Here is a 25119-nt window from a genome sequence, read left to right on the forward strand (position 1 = left end):
GTATGCAGAGCTTCTTTTATTGCTCTCAACGTCACGACAGACAAGCACCAGAGACGGGAATGACTCGGCAACGGGACGCAATTCCTAAGATATTCCCGTAGTAAGCAGCTCCAGATCCGCTACCTCGAACGCCCGATAAGCACAGCCTTATGATCACATTCATTTCCGGCCGTTTACCGAGGTGTTGATTGGCGATGGAGGTCTCGTGGATCTCATACATCTATGTACGGATCTCAAAGTCCCAAAGAGGTAAGAGTTTGCCTCTCAGATATCAAGAGCTGCGCAAAGCTTGGAAACCGGGGTTCCTCCCCCATCGTTTACCATCGAGGTGCTAGGTATTGGGCCAGGAATGGTCGACCAGAGAATCTCATTCTTTCTAGAGCGGAATCCAAATGCTGTATGGAGTACCCCGTAGCTATCACTCCGTTCATACATACCCGTGCTGCCCTTACGTTTACTGCATTCTTGCTGATCAAGGGTCCGCGAGGAGGACTTTCAATGTCGCGCATCCCTTCCATCCCCCTTCAAAGGATGCTTCACTACATTAATTGCCTACCTACATCGTAGGGCACCTATATTGAAACCTTAGTTATCTGATGATCTTTCGCTGGAACAATCGATCAAGAATCGAGCGAAACCCCCTTCAATGGAGGAAACTTGTCAACAATAGCTTTGAACCGAACCGCTCAATCGCTGTTGATCGTCCCTCCAATGCTCCCACGGACGGTGTGTGTGTGGTCCACATCCTGCGCTCAAAACTCGGGTCCAATTGACGTGGGAGTGTGATGGACGTGGTTCGTCAATCCATACTCTGAACAAGTTTATCAACACCCATCCGGAATAACCCTATGTTTACGAAAAAAAAAAAAGGATCTCCAATTCACCTTCCCGGCTATATGTTGCATGTCATATGCCTGCTATTTGCTGGGGCATCCCCTCGTCATAGTGGGCACCGGGCTTAGGATTCAGTGTACCCCACGGTGTGCTCTTCTAGACCCTCTCGTGAAACGCCGGAACCTCGAACTGCACTGATCGGGCTACATCCGATCAATCCGAGATCCAGCAACCCTGATCCTTGCAATTGGCTGCATTTACGGAGTATGCGGAATCCGTATGGATCAAAGTCTTCCAGGCTCGTTATGCCGTTAGACACTCCGGGGGAGAGACGCGGTGTGCAACTCAGTCTACTCCGTACGATGCGGAGAGTTGTCCTGGGCCCGTGAAGTTACGTCATACCTCCTCCGTACATTGGAAGCATCAATCTATTCTTGTGCCCCGTGCACATCGCAAACCTGATGTCCTACTCCGTATGGAGTATTACTCATGACGTTGAGGAATCAGCCAACCTTGGGACCCTGAAGGTCTATCGATCGCGTCGCGTCATTGATGGATTTGTTGACCACAACACTGGAACCGTTCTTCACAGATCAAAACAAGACTCTTTGTGGACTCCATAGCCGTTTGCAGGTGTGAAACCCTCGGTCTGACATATGGAGGGTGTCAGACCAGTCGGTTGCCCCGATCTAAACATGTCGCTGCGCCACGGCTAGACTGTCGCAGCTAAGGTGGGGTCGGGGAGGACCCCGATGATGTGATCCGTCGACTGCATCACAGCGCCATGCGCAATGGACCAGTCGTGTCAGCTCTCCAGCCGACTGCCTTGTCGCTGCGGGGTTCATCACACTTCTCCGACTCGTGTCCTGTCAGATACAATGCAGGTCAGTCCGTCTAGACCTTCCCCCTCCTCTCAGGGTTCCCCCTCCCAATGGTCATGATGTCACGCTTGTTTTGTTGACGGCGCGTAGGTTGAGTAAACAAAGCAGACCAGCTTTCACGAAACTCATGCGTTGTCCCGTGATCGCACATGACATCAAAGCAATCTGAGATCAAGATTTCAAACTTCTCTCAATTGGGTTTGATCTGTATTTGGTATTATACCCTACAGTACTGGAAATACCCTTACCCTGGATTTATTTCCCCTTCTCTATACTTCGTACTCCGTACTCCGTACTTGTGACTTATTTCCGGTCGGAGTGCCCGATCTGCGCCGCTATTGGAACCCCCGGGGCTGCCATTAACGCGCAAGCCCACACGCCTCATCGGCTGCGTGCCTGTCAGCCTCCCAGTTAATTCCCCTCTCAATCGCGGCACTATCAATTCTTAGCGACGACCTACTCCCGTTTGGGAAACTGGTGACTCCGCATATCGCACAGCTCCGATCGTGGTCCATGTCTTGTCAAGTTCAACGTGATACATCTTGATGCATAAATCCATTGTCGCCGTTCGACTGGTATATTCTACCAGTCTCTCATCTCTTGTATGGCACACAACATACTCAATCAATATAATATATTTCTTTTTCTTTTTCTTTTTTGTTTTCTATATCTTTTCAGCCCTCAGTCTCAGCCCGTAGTTCCCCGGACTTTAAAATCACCGTGTATGCCCCAGTGTCAGCACTCAGCCAAATTCCACTCCTAGCCCATGCTCCCCGTTTCAAGGCCATGTGATAAGGTGACAGGTGCATCAGGCAATCTGGACCACGAAACCCCTGAAAACGCAAAATCTGACGTCCGTCCTCCGTCCGCCGTACTTGTGCATCTATCACACCGGTTGCCAGGACTCCCAGGCCCACCAGAGCCGCCCAGACTCCATATATTATCACTCCGAGACCCATCCGGCTACATCAAAACCACCTGCGCACTTCCCACGAAATTCGTTTCCACATGTTGCCAGGCACGACCATGACTACTTAAACTAAAACCTCCTGAACCATGCAGATCCGCGACAGCTGATCTCCCATTCCAACACATCATTCTGACACAGAGGTAATTTTTTCCGACTACGGGGTACTCCGTACAGAGTACCTAACTCCATAGTATTAACTTCGCCAAAATGTCAATGGCATTGCCACCGCCAGAATGGATAGTTCGATGCATGATTCCTGCTTCTCTATCTAAATGACCTACCACGCATCTATATCCAATACGGAGTACGGAGCACACTCGTCGTATACTCCGTCGTACCTCTCACGGACAGTTGCATCCGCGGAACCACAGAAGCGGAGCCCGGATCCTGAAGCTCGGATCCAGCGCGCAATTAGCGGGAGTCTCGGCGACATGCAATCGTATAAATGGATGCCACTTTCCCGGTTGCCTTTGACAACAGGATATTAGCTCTGCGTCTGGACTGTCTCGACTCTCCGATTGAGGTTCTGGTGCGGCGGAATCAGGATGATCTCGTTTTTGGGATTCGTCATTACCCCTGAACTAGTTCCGACTTCTTTTCGACCCCCGGTGTACGACGCATCTGGCGACGGTCACTTTGACAGCTTCGAATACACAGCGTTTTTTGGTCCCTTAGATCGCTGTTTGCATGTTTGCATGTTTGCATGCTCCGTCCATTTTGTGGTTTTTGCGGTATCTTTGCTGCGGCCTTCAGGGGCAGCATCGGAGCTATACTCGGTACTCCGTACGGAGTACTTCGTACTTGGAGACAGTCTAGATCCGGTGTGTTTCTTGCTGGGTTTGTTACCTTTACTTTCCTTTCCAAGCGTTTCCTTGGTCTCCACGGGTTGTAGGCTTGGTAGCGTTCAAAATAGTGTCACGGTTGATGGAGATAGACCCCAGAGTTCCCAAAATCTTCGTTATCAATAATCAGACGCTACCATATATGTTCGGAATCCACAACTAACCCCATGCCACACCACAGCTACTTGTGAGGGTACATATGGAAACTAATCAAGGAATTCAATGTGGTTTTCAATAAGAAAAAGAAACATCTATGTTCGACGAGGTCGTCTGCTCATTTTTGAACCCCAGGTTGGAGCATCAAAGTCCTTATCGGCTTATCGGTCCACACTAGTCCCAGATAGGCTAAAGCGTGAATTTTTCTGAGCGACTTCGACGGCCGCAAGGAGTGTTGAACGTGCCTTTAATTTGCAGGTCTCCATTGTCAAGGCTCAAAACCGGACAATTTGATTGTTAATTGCACCTCACACCTATCCGTCATCCTGAACCCCCGCCCAGCCTCTGCAATGGGTCCCCCCTTCGCCGGTTCAAAAAAGCGCCGTCGCGAACCTCACAACATCGATGTGAAGTTGGTGGAGCTCTACGAAGACCTCGCCAGCGAGAAAGATGAAATCCGACTCAAGGCAGCCCAGGCGCTCGTTTCACAGTTCACTCCGGATCAGAACCCTGCGGACGAACAGATCAAGAAGGTGCTTTCGAGGCTCTTCCGCGGTCTCTGCAGTAGCCGCAAAGCCGCTCGAATTGGCTTCTCGATTGCCTTGACAGAGATTTTGACTCAGGTCTTCTCCTCGCCAAGAGAAACGTCACGCTTTTGCTTCTCCGATGCTCTGAATCTCTGGGACTCCCAGTCGAGTTCCTCCGGCAGCGAGTCGGGGCAGGTTGGTGGCTACACATGATCTGGAATGTCGCATGCACTAACTAGCATCTTTTTTGTTTCGTTTAGGAGCAACGTGATCACATTTTCGGTCGGCTATTCGGCGCTGAAGCGATCATCAAATCTTCCGTTCTGTTCCAGCCTACCGTGCCTTTCGAGCAATGGACCCAGGTCCTCGCTCTTGTCTTCGAGCTCGCACAGAAGAAGCCATGGATCCGCGAAGAATGTGGGTGGATCATCTATCAATGTGTTTATGATCTAGCTGCACGCAAGATGGATGCCAGGTATATTGAGGCCGCACTGGAAGGCTTGTGTTCGCACGATATCGCCCGGTCGCCCGAAGGCGTTGCTATCTGGTTGGCGGCGAAGGATGTGTTCCCCAATGCTACTTTCCCGAGCAAGGTCTGGAAGCACGACGATCCCTTGGACACGAAGGAGCGCAGCAGCTTGTCGAAGATTATGAAGGAGTCGGGCGCTGCAGCGAATGAGGGCGAGAACAAGGCAAATATTGCGAAGACCTCTGGTGTCTGGAACTCCAAGCTTCATTTCGCGTGGGATGCCGTTCTGTCCCGGACCAGTGTGGAGGCAAAGGACAAGTCAAAGAAGTCCCGTATGAGTTACTCTGATTTCTGGACTGAGGTTGTCGACAGTGAGTACATGTACCCATCTAATGGTGGGATGCTACACGAGAAGCATAAAACTAACAAACATGTTTGCAGATGGACTGTTTGCTGCTGCATCGTCGGACGAGCGCAAGTACTGGGGCTTCCTTCTTTTCACTAGAGTCATCAACGATGGTGGAGCGCCACAAGCCTCGCTTACATTCACCAAGAATCTTATGCGATGCTTGACTAACCAACTTGCTGTGGAAGACCGGTACTTGCACCGAATGGCCGTTAAAGCGGCTAAGGCAATCCAAGCCCGTGTGTCCAAGGAGCCTGAATTTGCTGCCCCAGCAATCCGTGGTTTGATGGGAACCAGCGGCACGTTGAACTTTGACCAGGCTACAAAGACCAAGACAGTTGAGAAAATCGTGGCCGAAGCTAACCATGAGGCTTTGGAAGAGATTGTCCCATTCTTCGAACAACTTATCCAAAATCCCGGCACAACGGACGAGAAGACCGCGGCGTCCAATCGTCAATTTGTTGCTGGTCTCCTCCTGTCAATTGTGCGCTCCAAGGCCTCTGCCACCGAAGAGGACGTCGAAGACCTCCAGGCAAGCCTTGAGCAAATATTGTCCATCTTCGTCCGCTTCGCGTACTTTATGGATGCCGGCAAGAGTTCAACTTCCCCTGAACCTGCAATCTCCTCGGCGACACAGGAACTGCTACGCAACCGGATCAATTCTTGTTTGAACAGTCTCATTTCCAACCAAAAGTTCGCCATTACACTTCCGTATGCGGTGGTGAAGCAGATTCGCGATGCGGCGAAGTCTGGCGAATTCGGCAAATTCATCATCGCTATCGATGATAAACTGTCGGAGTCTGTAAAGGCTGCCTTCAAGTCACTGAAGAAACTGTCCAGCAAGGTACGATCTTCCCCTACCTCGGTGTCTTCACTACTTGAACTGACCACTACGTAGGAGAAGAAGGAGAAGGGAATGGCTGCATTCAAGCTGCTTTACTCCATGACCATTATGCAGGTTTACAATGGAGACGCAGACGCAGTGTCCATGCTTGATGAGCTGGAATTCTGTTACACTAAGTTCTTAGGCGATAAGGAGACTAAGACAGAGGATGCCGGCGATGCCTCGGATGCGTTAGTTGAGATCCTCCTCAGTTTCGCATCGAAGCAATCGCAGTTGTTCCGTCGCATGAGTGAGCAGGTGTTCGGCGCTTTTGCTAACCAGATTACCGAGAATGGATTGGAATCATTGACCTCGGTATGTGGCCTCAACTCCATTTCGAATTGCTTTTTCCCCCTTTTCTAACTAGATCCAGATTCTGGAGGCAAAAGAAAGTTTGGCTGGACAGCAAGAGATGTTCGAAGAGCAAGATGACGAAGGCGAGGAAGAAGAGGATGATGATGCCGAGATGATGGATGTCGATGAGGATGAACTTGACAGTGATGTCGAGGTTATCGAGGCTGGCGCACCCGGCTCCGACTCCGACGATGATGACGAGGAGGAAGAAGAAGAGGAAGAAGACAACGAAGAAGATGCACAGGAGGTCGCCGCCTTCGAAGCTAAACTAGCTGCCGCGCTCGGCACACACGGAGCTGATGACGGCGACTCCGATGCCGACATGAACGACGACGAGATGGATGAGCTGGACGACAAACTTGTGCAGGTGTTCCGAGCGCGCCGCCAAGAAACCTCCCACCGCAAGGACAAGAAAGACGCGCGCGAGAACATGGTCAATTTCAAGAATCGTGTCCTAGATCTGCTTGAGATCTTTGTAAAGAAGAGCCACTCCCGATTGCTCGCCTTGGACATTCTACTACCCTTGCTTCGACTATCGCGTCGGTCCAGCGTAAAGCAGATTGCCACTAAGGCCAACAGTGTTATTCGCGAGTACACGAAGGTGTGCAAGGGCAATACACTCCCGAAGATCGAGGACGCTGCACAGGCCGAGGCCCTCTGGGAGCTTCTCCGATCCGTTCACAAGGAGGCTAGCCACAGTGGGCCCATGGGCCATGCAACTGCTTGCAGCCAGGCTAGTTTGCTTGTTGTTAAGGTGCTCGTTGCGCATGATAAGGATGCCATTGCGGATGTTGTGGATGTTTATGCTGCCACCCGCAAGGACCAACTCATGAGCACCAAGTGTCACGTGCAGCCATCGTTCTTCTCGGAGTGGAACAACTGGTGTGTGTCGGCGAGCAAGCAGTTGAAGTGAGGAAAATGAGTTTTTGTATAGAGATTGCGAGTATGATATATCGCTAGTTTTCAATTTCAATGTCATTGTCATGATTGTTCAACCGGTTTGGTCGGATTGCGCCATGGGTATCTCCCTATATGTCCTAGGTATAAGTATATGATTTCAAATACCAGCTGTGCATACACCAATAACGATCATTTTGGAATATGGTGGAATGACTTATGCAAAATAATATATCTCGGTGTGTTATTACATTTGCATTGAGCTTGTGAAGGTCGGATATAGCATCTCCCTGGGTAGGTCGCCCAAGATATATCACGAAGACGAAAGATAGCGACTCATTTAATTTTGGAACTTGGCTTCTGAAAGTCGCTCTGATTCATTACTATCTAGATATACTTCCCTGTGATCATGAAGAGCTGTATTCGCCGCCTAGAACCCAGTAATATATCGATGTTTGGTTGTTTCCTGTAGAACTTCTAACTTCATCCCAACCTCGATGATCCCTTCGTTGCGGGGCGCACTCAACATTCCAAAACAGGGCTTATATTTGATTCCCTCATCAATTCTGCGGTACGACATAAGCGTATCCCACGGTTGCTTTTTATGCTTTTGCGCCGTGTTCGGATCGACATTAGGTACTTGACAACGCGCACAGCGAGCCACAATGTCTAGATCAAGAGGAGTTTCAGAAAAGGCTTCGCCAGAGCCATTCGAGCCATCAGCAGCACTATGAGTCTTCTGACTAGCAATTCGAACCAACTTCCACGAATCCTCACTCCAAGGCACCCCCCGCGGACAATAATATTCGGACGAAATCTCTCCACGGTGATCGGGTCTATGCCCACTCGTCCCAGACGCACATTGAGTTCGCTCAGCGAAGCCTCCGATGCAATAAGCACCGGATGAACATCCGAAAACCCGGTTGTCTGGACGCGGCCCAGATGTCGTGGAGCGCCGTTACCCTTCAGCACGCGCGGCGTCGGGCCCTTGTAGACGAGCACGACGTCACGGCGCAAGAAGGCAGAGAATGGCGCATTGATTTCATCACTGTACATGTACCCATCCGTTTCAGTGTCCCAGATGTGGACGAGTCCTATTTTGGTATTTGCAGAAAGCCAATCCGGGGATGGATGGGATGGGATATGAACTTTATGAAACTCTTGATCTTGCTGTTGACCTTGATCGTGACCTGGTCCAGTTTCATTGGTCTGGGCTTTTGGTATACTCACGACCAACTCACTTCCATCTGCACTTAGGGCAGTACGGATGCGCGTCATGTCCGGGATTTGGCGGATAGTCAGGAACTTATTTGAGGATGCATCGACCAGCATCCAGCAACGGTCCAAGTCGAGACCGTGCTGTTTTAGAGCCGTTGATTGGACTTCCAGGCCGCGACAGGATTTTATGGGGTACATGCGCAACGAGACGATCTCGCTGGATTGTTCGGGACGCCGACGCCATAAGCGGAGAAGTATGGTTGAAGATTGGGCTAATTTGGAAAAACCTTGGAAGCGGGGTATCAGGATAATTGGGATCAGGAATATGAAACCTAGGATTATTGCTGACACCATGCTGTGCAACTAGAGGATGTTTGCTATTTGGGATGAGGTTAGTGTCACATGTATACAACCTGAGATCAGCCCAGTTTTGCCAAGAAGTGCCGCCTTGCAGTCTTATATACATCATGGACTTCGGGCGTACCTACTCCGTACATATACACACATAAGGTAGGTCTCCCCTTCGTAAGAAAGGTGTAGTGTTTTCATATCTCTTCCTAATTGAATACAGCGCTCTGTATCAATGACTTTTTGAAATCACGAGATCGCACTATCTCCGACCTATCTTTTCACCAGTCTTTTCAACTGTGCTTTTTTACCTACATATGTACTACTTAGGTAATTCTACTGCGAAGCTCCCCTGGAGTTCATATAGACTTGCTGGTTCCAGTCCTTATAAATACAGACCCAGGTACCTTATTATCTCACGTACAAATAAGTTTTCACAACACCCTTGAATATTGGCCGTCTGTAGGGCTGAAATATTAATAAAAAGTCTCAATAAACATCAACAGAAAGCTGTACATATAGATCATAGTGAAGGTGGGCGAATCCAGTATATATGGACCGGTATATATTCATGGTACCGACGAAAATGCCATATGCTATGCGATAAAAAAGAGGAACAGAACCAAAATGCAACTCAATACCGGAGAAGAAATCACCAAAGCCAAAGAACATATCATGAAAGAAAACCCACATGTACCCAAGTAGATCACCCGCACGAGGATATATGCTAGAGATAAAACTGTCTGCGATGCCGCAATTTAATCATGCTGAATGTGTTTTATCAAGCCAACACGCGACCATTGTCTTGATTAGGGCCAGTGCAACCACCCGACCTTGCTCAATATGTGCATCCTCAGATCCCCCAGGGACATGGAGGAACAAGATATTGCGATCCTGGCCTTGTAATTGAGCCAAAGACATGCTGGTGTAGAATATGAAGTCACACAGGTAATGACCCGCATCTTTGGAGATTCGAAGGTCTGACTCCGGGGCGAAAGAGCGCCATAACTCCAGAAACTGATCGCCAGGCTGGTAAGGCGAAGTAGAGGAGGGGTTATCAGTAGCACGACCAGGCGTCAAAATCGGAGGCAGTCCCAGATCTTTCCATCGTTTCTCGCCATCCACATAGCCAGGGCGACCCTCGATATCAGTGATGTGATAGTCATCTCGATGAGCTAGGATTTCGACAGAGTAATACTGGCGTGGAGCTGCGATGCCGATATGAACAACGAGATCAGGTCTGCGACCGCCATGGGAAGCAGCAAACTCCTCCAGAATCAAAGGAAGAGTTTCTTTCACGGTGGCATATGCCACTGGTATCGGTGTGGGGTGCACATGGAGTGAGACCCGACGCGGGGCCGAGTCGTGGTCTTTGGGCGACGGGAAAAGAAATGATGATGGAAGTGATGAAGCGATCAGATACGAAGCATTCACAAGGTTAGACTTAAAGGGCTAGTTCCACAGTTAGTTCTGATCGTATCGGATATGAGCAATACCTGAACTGCAGATCACCCAGTGAATCACTCACTCCAAAGCCCGTTATCAACACGGATATTTCGTTAGGCGAGACCGAGGCCTGCGGTGGATTATTCTCGACGGAAATAGGGGGCAAATGGGGAGCAGCAGAGCCATAGTCACCCATGATGACAGATATTCCTGGATATGAAGTTGAGATGAAGATGGCTACAAGCGGGGAAGTACCTCAGATGGTAGGGCACATGAGACGAACGCGGGGGCTTGGCGTAACGCAACCATGGATCGACTAGCCTAATTCTGTTAACCTATAAGATCTATAGATAGGAGTATATGGAGTATACGGAGTCCCTTTTTTCATATGTGAACTTTAGTCTGTAAGGCTATTTTCTCTCATATACCTAGGTAGGTACGGAGTACATCTGATTTGATCGGCTCGCTTGCTGGTCTCCAAAGAAACTCTTGTGGCGCCGGAAGTTGCCGAGACTTTCTTACTTCCCTTCATCCTGTACTACCGAGTAGTTTCTCCTCTAATGATTCTTCAAAATACATGCTTGAATCTGCATCAAGCCTGTGTTGTCATTGGTACACCTAAAAATTCAAAGAGTTGGAATATGCGAGTGGAGCTGGACGGGATAAAACCCTACAAGAATAGCCTGTTCGGGCAATGATCGCTGGATTGGGTTCTCGTTCTCGCATTTCGCGCATTTCTTGCATCAGATCTACGGAGTATACTACGTGTATCATAGAAGATTAGATTTTGGCACATTGGCATCCCGGTTAAAGGGGTCAGTCATCGTACACACTATTGGTGATGTGGCTGCAACGTTGCTTGGCCTTGGTCCAACTTGGTTCGGCTTGAAAGCATCCGATATTCACTCCGTACATGGGCCCCCCTATTTGGAGACGATCCAGTCACAGCCCCGTAGATTAAGATTAAAATGGAGCTTCCCTGCCTATGCCATGGCTCGACACTTTGAGAAATCCCATACCCCTCGGAAAAGCTCAATCTCTGCAAATTTGGGGTGTCGCTTCGATTGTTATACTTTTATACTCTTGACGATGGCAGTTATCACTGAATTGCTCAACAGCCCCTATGTGGCACAGAGCGTCTGCTTCGCTCTCCTGGCAGTCTTCATAACAAGCATTTGGGGGGATATCGCAAATGAGATTCCTCATAGACGGATTCCTTTAGTTGGAAAAACTTGGTGGGAGCTCACCAACAAAAAGGCTAGGTCACGATTCACCAAGTCATCTCGTAAACTCATTGCCGAAGGCTTTGCCCAGGTGAGTCTTGAGACGAATGGGTGTTTGCGGGAATCCTTGCACTGGAAAATACTAAGTGGTCTCTGCAGGGCAGGAATGTATTCCAGATCATGGGGGCTACCAGGCCGATGGTTGTATTGCACCCGAAGTTTGTCGATGAAATCAAAAATCATCCAGACCTGAGCTTCGAGGATGCCATCAAAAAGGCAAGTTGCTAGTACAGAAATAACTTGGACCTGCCAAACTAACTTGCTCATAGACCTTTTTCGATAACCGCATCCCAGGGTTTGAACCATTTCACAATGGAACATCTTTACAAGTTACCGTCGAGATCGTGCGTACGAAGTTGACTCAGGCACTTGGTATGAATGCCTTAGCAGATCTCATTCGAGAGACCAAACTAACCCATTCCCCTTCTTAAACAGGGTCCATAACAATCCCACTCTCCAAGGAGACTGCTGCGATATTAAGAGCCTCGCTGCCCCCCACAGACGGTATGCATAGATACTTCACTTGTGTCAAATTCAGCCCCTGATGTTTCTTTGCTTGGCAGAATGGGAACCCTATCAAATTGCCTCTAAAATCCCGCACATGGTGGCCCGGCTATCCTCTTTGATATTTGTTGGAGAGACCATCTCGCATGACGAAGAGTGGATCAATGTTTCCGTTAACTACGCCATCGACGCATTTAATGCCATGCGAGATCTACGAGAATGGCCTTCCATTCTTCGTCCGGTCATCCACCGGTTCTTGCCCGCTACCCAAAAGCTGCGCAAACATTTGCAAATGGCTCGTGCCATAATTAGCCGCGAGATAGACAGGCGCGCATTGATTCGGGCAGGCGAGATCCCCGAAGATGATCCCCCTCGCAATATCGATGCATTGGATTGGTATCGTGAGACGGCCGAAGCCCGGAATAAGTTGGACTTTGACCAGTCTTGTTCCCAGGTTGGGTTGGCGCTGGCGGCCATTCACACAACATCGAACTTGCTGAACAACGTCTTGTACGATCTCGCGGCATACCCAGAGTACATCCAGCCGCTGCGCGATGAGATCTGGGCAGTTGCTGCCGAAGATGGGATTTTACAAAAGACCAGCCTGCTCAAGTTGAGACTGATGGACAGTGTGATGAAAGAATCGCAGCGAACGCATCCACTTTCATTCAGTAGGTGACCCGCGCTCGATATTCTTTCACTCGATTTTTTCCGAAAGAATGATTTACTAACCGTCCCTAATAGCCTCCATGAACCGCCTCACCCTTAAAGAAATTGTTCTCTCCGACGGTACTGTGATCCCCAAGGGTGCGAACATCTTGGTTTCTACCAATACGTTGGAGAACGACAGTATCTATCCCAGTGCATCCACTTATGATGGATACCGGTTCTACAACAAACGCCAGCAGCCCGGCAACGAACACAGGCATCAGTTTGTCACAACGACTACCGAGCATTTCGTCTTCGGCCACGGTGTTCACGCCTGCCCGGGCCGATTTTTCGCTGCCAATGAAAGCAAAATCATGCTTCTTCATCTGCTGCTGAAATATGACTGGAAATTGCAAAGCGGAGAACGACCCCAGAACATCGAAAATGGGGTCGAATCTATCCCTGACCCCAGAGTTCAGCTTCTGTTCCGGTCGCGTGAACCAGAGGTTGACCTGAGTTTCTTAGGCGAGTAAGTGAATGAGTCCGGGATTTGAGAAGGGCCGTGTTCCTCTTCTGTTCTATACATATTGGATCTTGATGGGTTTTATGATTCAATCGAGGAAATTGATTTATGAGCCGTGGGACAAGCGGAGAGCCCGAGTGCCGCTTTGATTCATATCGAGTCCTTCGAAATCGAATGAATCAAGTCCACGTCTTCAGGGTCGGCAAGCAAGACTCGGCTCAAGAGTGGAGCTGATTAGCATCTGGTCCACAGCTCTGTAGTTATCCACTGTAAGCGAGATGAGATCTGGTTAGTCTGCACACCATATGTTTTACTCCGTTTCTGAATGGAACGATATCTGTGAACCAGAAAATTCAGGGTGCACCCCAATATTTCCATGCGAGATGCTCCTTGGAGCGGTGCATATCCCCAACTCTCGTAAAAGTCGACCTCGGGAGGTTCCCACGGCCACCACGTGACAGGTAACCATACAGTAACCATACGGTAAGTTTCGAGACGCGACGCGTAGAAAAATGAACGTGAAGCTTCGCCTCCACCTCCCAATGGGGTTATATGGGTCTTGGACCCCGTGTCTGCGTGTCTCGTGTGTCTCATCTCGTGTGTCCCGTGTCTCTCGTTGGGTCTTTCGAGGCTCCAGGGTTCGCAGGATCCAGACCGCACAATCAGAAAATATGCTGATCGACGGCCCCCCAGGTACCCGGACCCAAGATGGAGCTTTCCTGGGGGTCTTTCTTTTTCTCTTTCTTTCGACCAATTCGATTATAAAAGGAGAATGAAACAAAAGCACATTTGCTTCAGGAGGCTTGAGCCACTACCAGCATGATTGGAAAAGACTTGCGAACATCGCGGGACCGTCAGCTCTCTACCTAGGTACACGCCGTTGCTCGTTCTGGTTGGTATGAGCCCTTGCAGGTAACTGGGGACAATGTCTGATACTCTGATACCCTGCTCCGGGTGCTCCGTCCTGAGTACTGAGCCCGCGATCTACCGCACATCCAATATACATGGATTGGAGTACGGAGTACTCCGTACCCCGTCCCTGATCCCAAAATAACTCAGCTTTGGGGTTCACCAGCCCCCTTAGTTATAAGGCCTTCTATAACGTGTTGTATCTGTGAATCTAGGAGCCAAAATGCCGGTCATTATGTCCTTACCTCCGTGGTCTTCAAAGCTCTGTGGCCAAATTATTTGTCGGTGCATGCGTCAAGCAAGGCCCAGATATCTGCAGCCAAACACTCGACATGGAGAGAAAAAAAAATTCAAACATCTAAGAGCCAAGGAAGAATCAAAAACAACTGTAGACAACAATTCGAGAAGTTTTACTCCGTAGTCGCGAACAGCGCTTAGGATTTTCACCAGTGGGCCGTTGACCAAGTACTGGGTACCGTGTTCAACGGGCAGTCGACCGCCGGGACCACAGGTACCGTGTACCCCCCTCCCGCACGCCTCACCCTACGCCCAACCTTCTACTCCCCCATCTTCCTCTTCCTCTTCCTACTCTTTCTCAACCACCTTTTCCCATTATCGTGAGATTTTTTCTCGCTCCCTTCTCCGTTTGAGGAGACTTTTATTTCTTTTGTGTTTTCCCCGGAGGTAATGACGAAATCCTCCATTCCCTACTAAGACGGGATGGAGCCGCAGATGTGATCTGGTGATTCCGATTTCAAGTTGCCGCATTCCTCAGGAAGCCCACGCTCACGCACCCCGAGACCTCGGGGGGATTTTTCTTTCTTTCTTTCTTCTTCTTCTCTTTCTTCCCCCTTCATATTACTTCCAATCTCACTTGCTCTCGTTGCATCTTTCTTTTCTCACGATTCACGACATTGACGCGACGCCGCGCGCTTCGACTCGAAGTCGCGCCAAACCCACCTACTCACCTCCCAACACGTCCTCGAGTTCCTTGCAGAAGTCGCATTGACCCACATTCTGCGGTTCGAAATTCCGCAAGATTGCCAGCATGGCTCAACGTCAACTCTCGCGCACTCTGCCAAAGAACTTCACTTTCTCCCTAGGCGACAATGAACCCAGGACCCCCGAGCGCCCCAGTACCGCGATCGATGTGCCCCCACCTCCCCGTCACTCAATCTCTAGCTGCCGTCTGCCCAGAGTTAGGGCTCGCGCAGGTACTAATGTTTGCGCTCGTATGGACATGGACATGTTCCAGTTCCGCGGCTCAGATGTCCCGCTACCTTCAATCGAAGTGCCTCAGTCAACTACCGACTTCGAGACACGTTCATTCGGTGATTTTGCCAATGACGAGGGGTATCTTGCGCCTCCGCGTTCGCGACTAGATTTCAAAACACCGCCTGCCCAGATCCGTGGCACGCCTTTCGACTCTTGCGACACTGGAAACCCGTGGCCATCGTGGGACCAGACACCTGGCCCGAACAATATCAAGCGCCCAGACTCGGCATGCTCGAATCTATCTGACTCTTCAATTGAATCAATTGAAACATTCTCGTCGCGACCATCCGTAGGAAGCTGCACCAGCGTTGAAAGCGACTTGTTCGACTCTTACTTCCCCTTGGAGGTTGCGAAAGAACCTGAGATTGAGTCGCCTTCGCGACCCCAGAAACAAGAATTTAATTTGAGAGTAATTGACAAGTCTTGGACTTACGAGATGGACAACCATTTGTGGAATACCTACCAAATTTACCTTCAGGACCCTACTATGACCCCATTCAAGATGACTCCAGGCAGCATTCCACCCCTGGGAGTTACCTCACGTGTCGCGCGACGCGCGAAGAAGACATGGGAAAAGAAGAGTAGTCGCATTGTTCAATCTGTGTCGATGACGTCTGTTGATCCTGCTGGAATCTCTACCCCTAAGGCCATGGACGAAGGGTCGCAGCGACCTTGGCCTAAGTCCGACTCGAAGACTCGACGGCGCCTGAAGAAGCTTTGTCGACGCAAGTTTTCTATTTCCCCTCACTACCAGCGCATCATGCAATCTCGTACCCCCGAGCCTGTTGCGCAAATGTTCGGGCCTCCCGCGGATACCCGGGTGCAGGACTTCGCCGATAATTCAGCCTACACAACTCGCGACCTCGGCGTTTCTCTTGTTACCTCCTATGATCCCACTCCAATTTCTGAAGTTACACAAGATCTGCCATCTTTGAGCACAGATTGGTTCAACCACCCTGTGCCTGTTACCGCCGACCCACCAGTGACCAAGACTCCCATTCAGCATCTCCGGGTTGAATCTGCTCCCAGTATCCCTCGCCTGGGGTCTCCATTTGTCTACAACACCTGGGGTCCTGGTGAGTCAAACCGGCAAGTCCAGGGTGTCGGTGCTCGACGTGAGACCGTTCATGTTCCCGGCCATCGTGCGCGACGCAACACATACTTGGACCAGACTTTGCAAGATACCAACGATGTATTCGCAAGTATATCAAAGGAGAACAATCTCCCATCCGACCAAGATGTCGAGCGACGTTTAGAGGACTATGTTCGTGACAACAAGTTCCAAGACATGGGCCATGGCCGGGTTCGCGTCCGTAACCGTGGAGCTACCACTAGCGCTGTCAATCCCAGAGATATGGACCAACTTTTCTCGCCGCCTTCTTCTCTTAACTCAGGTCCAATCGAACCTGAAGAGACCACGCCCGACATGAAACCGCCCATGAACCACTTGTTGGATCTCGGCGAAAATATCAAACGCCTAGGCTCACCCTTCCGAATTGAAGGAGGATTCAAACGTCGCGAAGCTCCAAACCGAACAAGTCGACGTGCACCTGCACTGTCGGATCCCTTCTCGAATGGCGGTCCTTCATACATGAGACCTGATACCAACGCGTCTCCCATGCAAGTTTCACCAACGCAAGTACACGAGAAAGCCCCGGGCTCTTTACCATACAATGCCTTCGAGGATGGCATTTCTGATGCCGAACGCATCCGCCGGCAAATCTTGAACATGCCTCTTACTCGCAACTAAGTTGCCTCCTTTTGCTGCCCTATCTCCAAGTATCCGCTTCATCATGGCGTCAATTCCTGCCGATCTTATCCCCTTTGCATAATGACCTGAACGAGATACCGACGGGGCCCTGGTGCGGCCCCTGCATTTTCAACATTTTATGACAGCAATAACATTATCCACGACCGTAATGATACGTTTGAGACATTCTTCACGCTTGATCACCTTCGAAATTGCAATACCGATCCCCAACGACAAAAAAAACTTTCTACAAAATGTGATGGGTCTTTTCGCTGTTCCCGTGATTGTCGAAACCTGCGAACAATACATCGACGTCTAACTGTTGATTAACCACCCACGAACATCCATGGCCTCGTTTGACTTGTAATAGCAATCGCCTTCAACAATGTGTGCGTGGCTCTGTTTCGAAATCACCAATTTCTATTGGACATAACTCACCCGGTGAGACCGACATCGACCTCGACATCGTTTCATCATCCATTCATTTACAACCACATTTCCTTTTCTTCAACGGGGCTTTCAACTCCATCCCAAAAAAAGCAATCCAAACCCACAAAAAAATGCTTAAAATCAAAATCGAAAACCGACTCTTGCTGCTAGCAACCTCTCGCTCTCTTTTGCGACCCACGCTCTTTACCTACTCTTCTCCTTATGTTCTTTTCCCCGACCTTGACTAGTCGTGCTCTGCCTCGTTTATGCAGAAGACACTTTCGCCAACCGCATCCCTACAGATGTGGCATGCACGACTCGATAATGGCAGCCTTTCGAATTACCCTTCACAAATGAAAACGACTTCCCCATGCACCCCCTCAAAAAGCGAATGTGCAACGATACATATGCAACTACATAGACGAACTGAAACGAAACGAACGCGCATGATATTGCAACCAATGACATCCCTGATATGCAAGCGAGGTGTTTGGTTTTCTTTTGCCAGCGATTCCATTTTCTTCTTAATTCGCATCTCATGATCTCAATCTTGAACTTGATATCCTGGGTTTCTCTCTCAGTTCTCGATTCATGATCAACAATTTATCTCATGCTTTCAATTCACGATCTGATTCTGCTCGCGCTCCATGATTCCCCCTGTGGCGAGATTTATTGGGCTTGCATCCGGATAATCGCGTGTTTTTTTCTGATCTTTTTCTTCGCCTCTTCTGCGTTTTTTTCTTCTCAAAGACGCATGGATGCCTGTCTTTTTTCTTTCAGAGCTTGTTCTTTACTGGATTGTTGTGATCTTCCTCTGGAGCTTGGGAGAGTTTGGCCGTTTCATCTTTATTTCTCTTGCTTTGTTTTCTCCTGCGAGGCTTGATCCCGTAAAGGAATGACTTTGTTTTGATCGAATCGATCCAATTGATTATTTTTATCTTTCCATTTTCCTCGATTCCGGGGTAGCTTACGCTAGTACACCTGTATGCAAGGCCCTCGAATAGGGCTATCTGCTTGCACCCTGCAACATATAGTTCGTAAAACAGCCATAAATTATCCATAGATGAACGTTCGCTCATGCCATCTGTGCACGCGTAGTTCCTCTTACGCCTTATATCGAGTGTTACTTGCATACGATGACCCTCAATTGGGGCATTTTAGACACCCTGGATAGCTTAACACAAGAAAGAACCTCTAGGTCTCCAATGAACGGATGGCCTTGATACTACAGCTACGGCACAGTTACTCGGTGGCCGCAACGGGATGATCAAATGGGTCGATATCAGATATCATCTGGAAAACAGAACATATGAACATAATGGCAGAGAGCCAACAAAGGCCTCAACAGAATATCAACCAACAAGTAACATGAGAAGAAGATGGGGGTATAAGCTATAGAAAGACATTTGTAACGAGACAATTCAACACAACAAGACACAAACAAAAACATCACCTCTCCAATTTCTTCTTCCGCTCCGCAAGGAGAGCCTCAATCTTCCGAATTTGAAGAGCAAGACCCTTCTTCTCAGCATTGACGAGCAACCACTCCTCCATTTCCTCGCGGACATGACGCATAGAATGCAGGACAGGTAGAATAGGCTCGGTCGCATCCACACCATTTTCGCGCTCGATGCGCTGCCAGCGCTCGGCACCAGGGTTCAACAGGAGGTCAAAGACGTCAGCCCAGAGTTCACGGTCCCAGTATCGCTTCAGTGACTCGCGGATTCGATAGGTACGGGATGATGTGTTTTCGTCGTTGCCATCAATCGCGGTGGACTCGACGTATTTGCCGAATAGTAGGACGTGGATGACGCCGGCAATACCGTATAGATCGATCTGGTGGGTCCAGGGACGCATCTCACGGATCTCATTGCATTCGTGCGTGCCGGTCTCCCAGTCGGCGATAAATTGCACACTTGGCGAGAAAGCTTGCATGTCGATACTACGGCCGAAGTCGATCAAGGCCAGGCCTTTTTGTTGCCAGCCGTGGAATCCGCTTGGCGAGTAATGAATACTTTCGCGGGGATCCAGCGCGGTTTCATCGGTGTCGAGATCAAGAAGAGAGAAGGCCTTGGAGGGCGGTTCGTGTGGATTATAGTCATCCAGCCGGACCAGGCAGTTGTCAGCTTTGATGTCGCCGTGGAGGATTCCGTTGGCATGGAGTGCCTCGACGGTGCGGAATAGTTCGACAGAGAAGAACATTGCTAGAACCTCCTCGAGACCGCCTTCAGAAGTATGATTAGAGTTGATGCTTTCATTGCGGACGATGTTGACAAGATCAAGCAGGGTGCCTTGTCCTCGATAATCCTCAACCAGGAAACTTTCACGTTTATGTACGTGTAGTTCGTGTGCACGAATGATGCTGTCGGTGACACGAGAATGATCTGGAGAGTGTCGCAAGCGGCTGTATGTTGTGCGCATCATGTAAAACTCCCATGCGCTTGATGGTCCATTTTCGACCTTGAGTGCTTCGAAGGGGAATCGGGGAGTTTCATACGCGTTCGGCTTTCTCGATTCGGAGGTTCTGTCCTGAGGGCTTACGCTATTGTCGGAATCGGAGTCGTAAGATTCAAGACTGTCTACACTCTCGGCAAGATAGACTGGTGCATATGCACCGGCTCCAAGCTCACGCCGAATGATGTAGCTTCGTTCTGCTCCTGGGAATTCGAGGATAGGTGCGTCGAATGCCTCGTCCACGGCAGTCTTAGATCGCCTGGTATTGGTTTTCACGAATTTCTGAATCATGGAAGCATAATTGCTATCTTCAACATGACCATGATAACCTGTGTACATCGCAAGAGGCATTTCAAGCGAGTTTAGGATCGTGTTACGAATACCCTTGTCAGTCGGATTGCACTGCGCATCTCTGATTATGGCTTCCCGTCTCCTTGGCTTAGGCGCGAGTGCCTTGAAGGCCATGGGACTGAATGGCACATCAGCGGTGGATGACACGGTGCGATCTCCTTGGTATGGTGTCTCTGTTCCCAATGGACTGTACAGCGAAAGATCATTGGCCGGCGATCTGGGCTTCGAAGGCGTTTTTGCGTTATAGATGCTGTTTCGAGCAGCTGTCAAAGAAGGAATGGAACATTCGGTTCGCTCCACGATAGGCGTCATGAAAGGCAAGCGGTTCTGGGCCATGATTGCAGGGTCGCGATAGGTCCCCCATGGGGGAGCGTAGTCATCAGGCATCTCTGGTACAAATCCTTTCCTCTCCGGTGTCCCTTGCGTTGAACTATCTGCCGCTCCTTGACTGACGACGGAGTGCGAAGTAGTTTCAGCGTTCTCGATATCAGGGATATCGCGATCAGCGTTGAACTCTGTCCAATCACTTCCATCGCCATCAATACTCTCGGCCCGTGTCGTGTTGGCATAATCAGTATCATCGTAGGATTTGTGGAACGTTTGAGTCTCCTCATCCCCGAAATCGCTCGAGGCTGCTGAGATGCGTCCTGTACCTGTACTATCTCCTGTACTCGCGCAATCCTCATCTTCGTAGTCACTTCCGCAGAAGCTATCGGCATCTGCTTCAGTCTCTGCCTTCAAGGGTTGATTGAAAATACTATAGATTTCATCCGTTGCCGCACGAGTGTGCATTGTCATTGTCGGTTCTCGAGTACTCTTTCGTCGGACTTTCTTATTATTGGATGGAGAGTCGAACTTCATTTTGACTGCATAGGGCATGAGTTCGGCCTGCCCAGAGAAATGAATGGAATTCATACTCACCAGTTTGCGTTTGTGTTGTTTCCCCCTTGACCTTGGTACGACTCGTTTTGCTAGATTTGTATGCATGGCCTTCATCTTGATGTTGAGATTGAGCATGATGAGCTGTGGTGAGATTTTGGCCAAGATGCTCCGGTAACTCATGTGATGCAGTGTACTCTCCTGCCCTTGACTCGCTGTTGTCTGCATTTCTAGAAATCTGTTTCAAGGCATCTGTTTGTCTCTGCCAATTCTTGCTCATCCAGCCACGTTTCATTGCTCTAAGCTCTTCAAAACTCATCTCATATGCAGGATTCGCGCGATCCGGGTATACAGATTCTAGGTCGACAAATACACGCTCTCGTCGGCCAGTCCGCGGATTGACCGCTTCCCTTACGTGATGTTCGGGTACTTCTTTGAGTGGTATTGGGGGGTTGGATGGAAGATCTGGATTGGACTGCATACATTATAGAAAAACCATAGGTTCATGGCAGCAATTAGTCCTGTGATCGTAAATATGTGGAGGTCTGAAGAAGGCAAGGGCAACCAGGAATGGGAACTCACCTCATCCCTGAAAATGGCCAGTTTTTGTGTTGGCGCTGCCTTTTTTCCGGCCTTCAGAGTCTCGCCTGCCCATGGCTTCGCCTCCACTTCGTTCTCCTTCTTGCGATCCCGGATTGATCCAATGCTTTCCCATCCCCTTGTCGGTCCACCCGTAGCAGGGGCCGGCGCAGCCGAGTCAGCATCTGAGAAAATAGCCATTTTGGGCTTTCCAGACTTAGTTTTAGCGGCACCGGCGGCCTGAGGCGAGGAGCGTGAAGCTTGTGGGTTAGCAGAGGCATCTGACGGTGCGAACGGATTCGTCTTGGCGGCCAGCGCAGGACGGACGGTTGGCAAAGCGGGAGAGGAGGGCCCGGTGTCTTGTGGTCGTTCATCGTATCGGTATTGGAATTCGCTGTATTTCCGCGCCAGCCTCTCGACCGGCCGTGCTTCACGGTCCATGCCGAGCCTGTATACCTCATCGGCTTGTGACCACCGTCCAGCACCTTCTAGCCACCCGGCAAATTCTTCATAGAAAAGGGCCAAGCTCTCGCCAATTTGATGACGAGCAAGAAACGCGAATGTTTCGCGTGGGGCATCGGAGAAGAGTCGAACATAGTGAAGCCACAAGCGAAGGTACCGAGGATCATTTCTGTAATGCGAAGATGAAAGGAATGATTTTGTTGCCCGTTCCAATAAAGGTAGCAGACCAGACTCCGGAGTCGCTTGCGCAGACGGGTACGCGTTCAGGGTCCATTTGACATAACGGTCGTAAACATCGAGTGGGTCATCCGATTCTGCTATCGACTGCAATTCGCTTTCGAATTCTTGACGTACGGCATCGTTGATGGTCCTGGTACCATTTGGTGAAGGCGAGGGGAATTTGTCACTGTTGCTGCCGGCTGAAAATATCCGGGCAAGTTCTCTGGCTGACCGTCCACCAGGGAGGGATTGGACGTTTTCCTTCTGTGCCTCGATGATGTCGAAATCGATAGGTTCGTCGGAAGCTGCCATGTTAGCGATGATGGCAGATAAAGAGAGATCACACAGATCCCGGATTCTGTCCAAGACCAAAAATCGAGAAGTGACTTTGGCGGGGCTGCAAGGGGATTTGTTGGTTATCGATAAACATCACATGACCGTTGCCCCGGGGACAGTCACGTGGTCTTTCTTCCCTGGGTTGCTTCCATAGACCCCTCCTGACAACGTCAGAGCAGAGGATATTGCAAGGAATCATCTTCAGATGCTCAATTGTCCTTGTGAGAACAATATCTATCTCAAATTCCAGTCATTCAGAGCCTTGAGAGTCTGTAGGGTGCAATATTGATTCTCCGAGGCTTGGTAATATCAACTTTGGACCTCCGATTAGAGTACCCACTCGATTCAAGAGATCCTGCAATCTAACATACCCAGTGCTATGTGTTGCCAAGAGCCTGGATCGCCAACGTGCGAAGACTCCAAATCCAACGTCAATCACAAACGAAGTCTCAGCAATGGAACACCTAACCTCTCGCCACCCAGACGATCGAAACGACAAAAATCCACTACGAATCTGAAAGAGCTTTCTTCATCAGAGGCCGAAGAATCAGAGGCCGAAGAAGCAAATCCTGTATCAGAGAAACAGATCGACGATAAACTTCTGCCAGTCGAGACTGCCAAGGAGAAAAAAAAGAGGGTTCCAATCAAGAAAGAGTCCAACGAAGATACTAAACCCAAGAAGGCACGAAAGTCTAAGAAAGACGAAGCACACGACGCCATGCCATTAGCACCACGGTCTACAGGCCTGCGTATGTTTGTCGGCGCCCACGTCAGTGCTGCAAAGGGTCAGTGTTCTTGGCATCTTATTGATGCAGTTCATTAATAACCCAACCCTTGTCTCAGGTGTTTTCAACTCCATACATAACAGTGAGAACATCGGGTGAGTTCAAAATAGTGCCACCGAGATCTAAATGGGAATCTGGTTTTAATCTTGCAATCAGAGGAAATGCAATTGCCTTGTTTTTGAAGTCACAGCGCAAGTGGGACAACCCAGCTCTTCAGGATGACCACCGCGATCAGTTCCGTGAACTGTGCGCAGAGAAGGGTTATGATGCAGCCAAGTGAGAACCTACCATCTCGTTCAACTTGAATATATCACTGATATCCATCATCCAGACATGTTCTCCCTCACGGCTCATACCTTGTCAATTTGGCCCAAAGTGACAAAGCCAAAGCCAAGCAAGCCTACACATCTTTCTTGGATGATCTTCGTCGATGTGAGGCCCTCGGAATTACACTTTACAACTTCCAGTAAGTCCACCGCTAACCGATATCTCATTTCCCACTAAGACCCCAAAGCCCAGGAAGTACCAACCAGACACCTCTGCCAGAAGCACTTGCCCGTTTAGCAGAGATGCTCACTCAAGCCATTACGGAGACTAAGACTGTGGTTCCCGTTCTGGAAACAATGTGCGGCCATGGTAACACGATCGGCGGTTCACTGTCAGAATTCCGCGATTTGCTAGCCCTGATCCCAAAGGAGCACCACTCCCGCATCGGCATTTGCATCGACACATGCCACAGTTTCGCAGCGGGCTACGATTTGGCTTCCCCAGCCGGATTCAAAGCTTTCCTTGCCGAGTTCGATGAGCTAATCGGAATTCAATTCCTCCGAGCTCTGCACCTCAACGACTCCAAGGCACCGCGTGGCAGCAAACGCGACCTGCATGCCAATATCGGCACAGGGTTTCTCGGTCTCCGCGCATTCCACAATGTCATGAATGAGGCGCGATTTGAAGGGCTGCCTATGGTTCTTGAGACGCCTATTGATCGTGTGCCCGGGCAGGATGCAGACAATGGGAACGAAGCAGCCGAGGGCAGTGAGAGCGAGTCCGGGAAGAAGAAAAAGCCAAAGAAGGGACCCAAGAGACCTGCTGGTGCAGGCGCAGCTGCCGTTGCCGATCCGGGTGTATGGGCGCGCGAGATTAAACTACTCGAGTCACTCATTGGAATGGACCCCGAAGGCGAGGAGTTCCGCGCTCTTGAAGGTCAGCTTTCGGAGGAGGGTCGTGCGGAGCGCGAGAAGCATCAGGATCAGTATGAGCGTAAGCTTGAGGCAGAGGAGAAAAAAAAGCCAAAGGACCGAGTAAATCCAAGGGACAGAAGAGTCTTGTGGATATGATGAAGGGTGCAACGAAGGAGTAGTCATGAATCTTTTTTACACTCAAGAAGCCTCTAGGAATGTGATGTATCATCAGTTGCGTTCTTCAATATGATACAGTATCTGCCTAATAGCAGTATGTACAAGTATATCTCTTATTGTGACTACATAACCAGTTCAGATACA

The 25119-nt window shown here is 49.6% G+C and overlaps 7 protein-coding genes across 7 annotated transcripts; 4 read left to right on the forward strand and 3 right to left on the reverse strand.

The window, feature by feature from the left end:
• Positions 1 to 4033: 4033 nt before the first annotated feature.
• N7457_006801 (DNA-directed DNA polymerase POL5) lies at positions 4034 to 7235 on the forward strand (the record flags this gene model as incomplete). The annotated part of the gene is made up of 5 exons (XM_057177844.1): positions 4034 to 4405; positions 4471 to 5050; positions 5121 to 5929; positions 5984 to 6283; positions 6342 to 7235. The coding sequence occupies 5 exons, from the start codon at positions 4034 to 4036 to the stop codon at positions 7233 to 7235; spliced, it is 2955 nt and encodes a 984-aa protein (XP_057029588.1).
• A 414-nt stretch (positions 7236 to 7649) lies between these two features.
• Positions 7650 to 8635, reverse strand: N7457_006802 (MOSC domain-containing protein; the record flags this gene model as incomplete). Its single annotated transcript, XM_057177845.1, has 2 exons — positions 7650 to 7947; positions 8007 to 8635. The coding sequence occupies 2 exons, from the start codon at positions 8633 to 8635 to the stop codon at positions 7650 to 7652; spliced, it is 927 nt and encodes a 308-aa protein (XP_057029589.1).
• A 912-nt stretch (positions 8636 to 9547) lies between these two features.
• On the reverse strand, positions 9548 to 10427 carry N7457_006803 (putative pyroglutamyl peptidase type I; the record flags this gene model as incomplete). The annotated part of the gene is made up of 2 exons (XM_057177846.1): positions 9548 to 10237; positions 10314 to 10427. 2 exons carry the CDS (start codon positions 10425 to 10427, stop codon positions 9548 to 9550), a joined length of 804 nt encoding a protein of 267 aa, XP_057029590.1.
• An 893-nt stretch (positions 10428 to 11320) lies between these two features.
• On the forward strand, positions 11321 to 13199 carry N7457_006804 (cytochrome P450; the record flags this gene model as incomplete). Its single annotated transcript, XM_057177847.1, has 6 exons — positions 11321 to 11545; positions 11614 to 11730; positions 11784 to 11886; positions 11950 to 12018; positions 12078 to 12689; positions 12763 to 13199. The coding sequence occupies 6 exons, from the start codon at positions 11321 to 11323 to the stop codon at positions 13197 to 13199; spliced, it is 1563 nt and encodes a 520-aa protein (XP_057029591.1).
• A 1947-nt stretch (positions 13200 to 15146) lies between these two features.
• Positions 15147 to 17123, forward strand: N7457_006805 (uncharacterized protein; the record flags this gene model as incomplete). The annotated part of the gene is made up of 1 exon (XM_057177848.1): positions 15147 to 17123. The coding sequence occupies one exon, from the start codon at positions 15147 to 15149 to the stop codon at positions 17121 to 17123; it is 1977 nt and encodes a 658-aa protein (XP_057029592.1).
• A 1878-nt stretch (positions 17124 to 19001) lies between these two features.
• On the reverse strand, positions 19002 to 22808 carry N7457_006806 (putative checkpoint protein kinase (SldA); the record flags this gene model as incomplete). The annotated part of the gene is made up of 3 exons (XM_057177849.1): positions 19002 to 21223; positions 21279 to 21711; positions 21819 to 22808. 3 exons carry the CDS (start codon positions 22806 to 22808, stop codon positions 19002 to 19004), a joined length of 3645 nt encoding a protein of 1214 aa, XP_057029593.1.
• A 403-nt stretch (positions 22809 to 23211) lies between these two features.
• On the forward strand, positions 23212 to 24977 carry N7457_006807 (DNA-(apurinic or apyrimidinic site) lyase APN1; the record flags this gene model as incomplete). Its single annotated transcript, XM_057177850.1, is given in 5 exon segments — positions 23212 to 23617; positions 23728 to 23893; positions 23949 to 24083; positions 24123 to 24918; positions 24930 to 24977. 5 exon segments carry the CDS (start codon positions 23212 to 23214, stop codon positions 24975 to 24977), a joined length of 1551 nt encoding a protein of 516 aa, XP_057029594.1.
• Between the last annotated feature and the right edge of the window lie 142 nt (positions 24978 to 25119).

The sequence above is a fragment of the Penicillium paradoxum genome (genome assembly GCF_028828445.1).
Source record: "Penicillium paradoxum strain IBT 22861 chromosome Unknown utg000006l_segment0_segment0, whole genome shotgun sequence".
In the NCBI taxonomy this organism is placed as follows: Eukaryota; Fungi; Ascomycota; class Eurotiomycetes; order Eurotiales; family Aspergillaceae; genus Penicillium; species Penicillium paradoxum.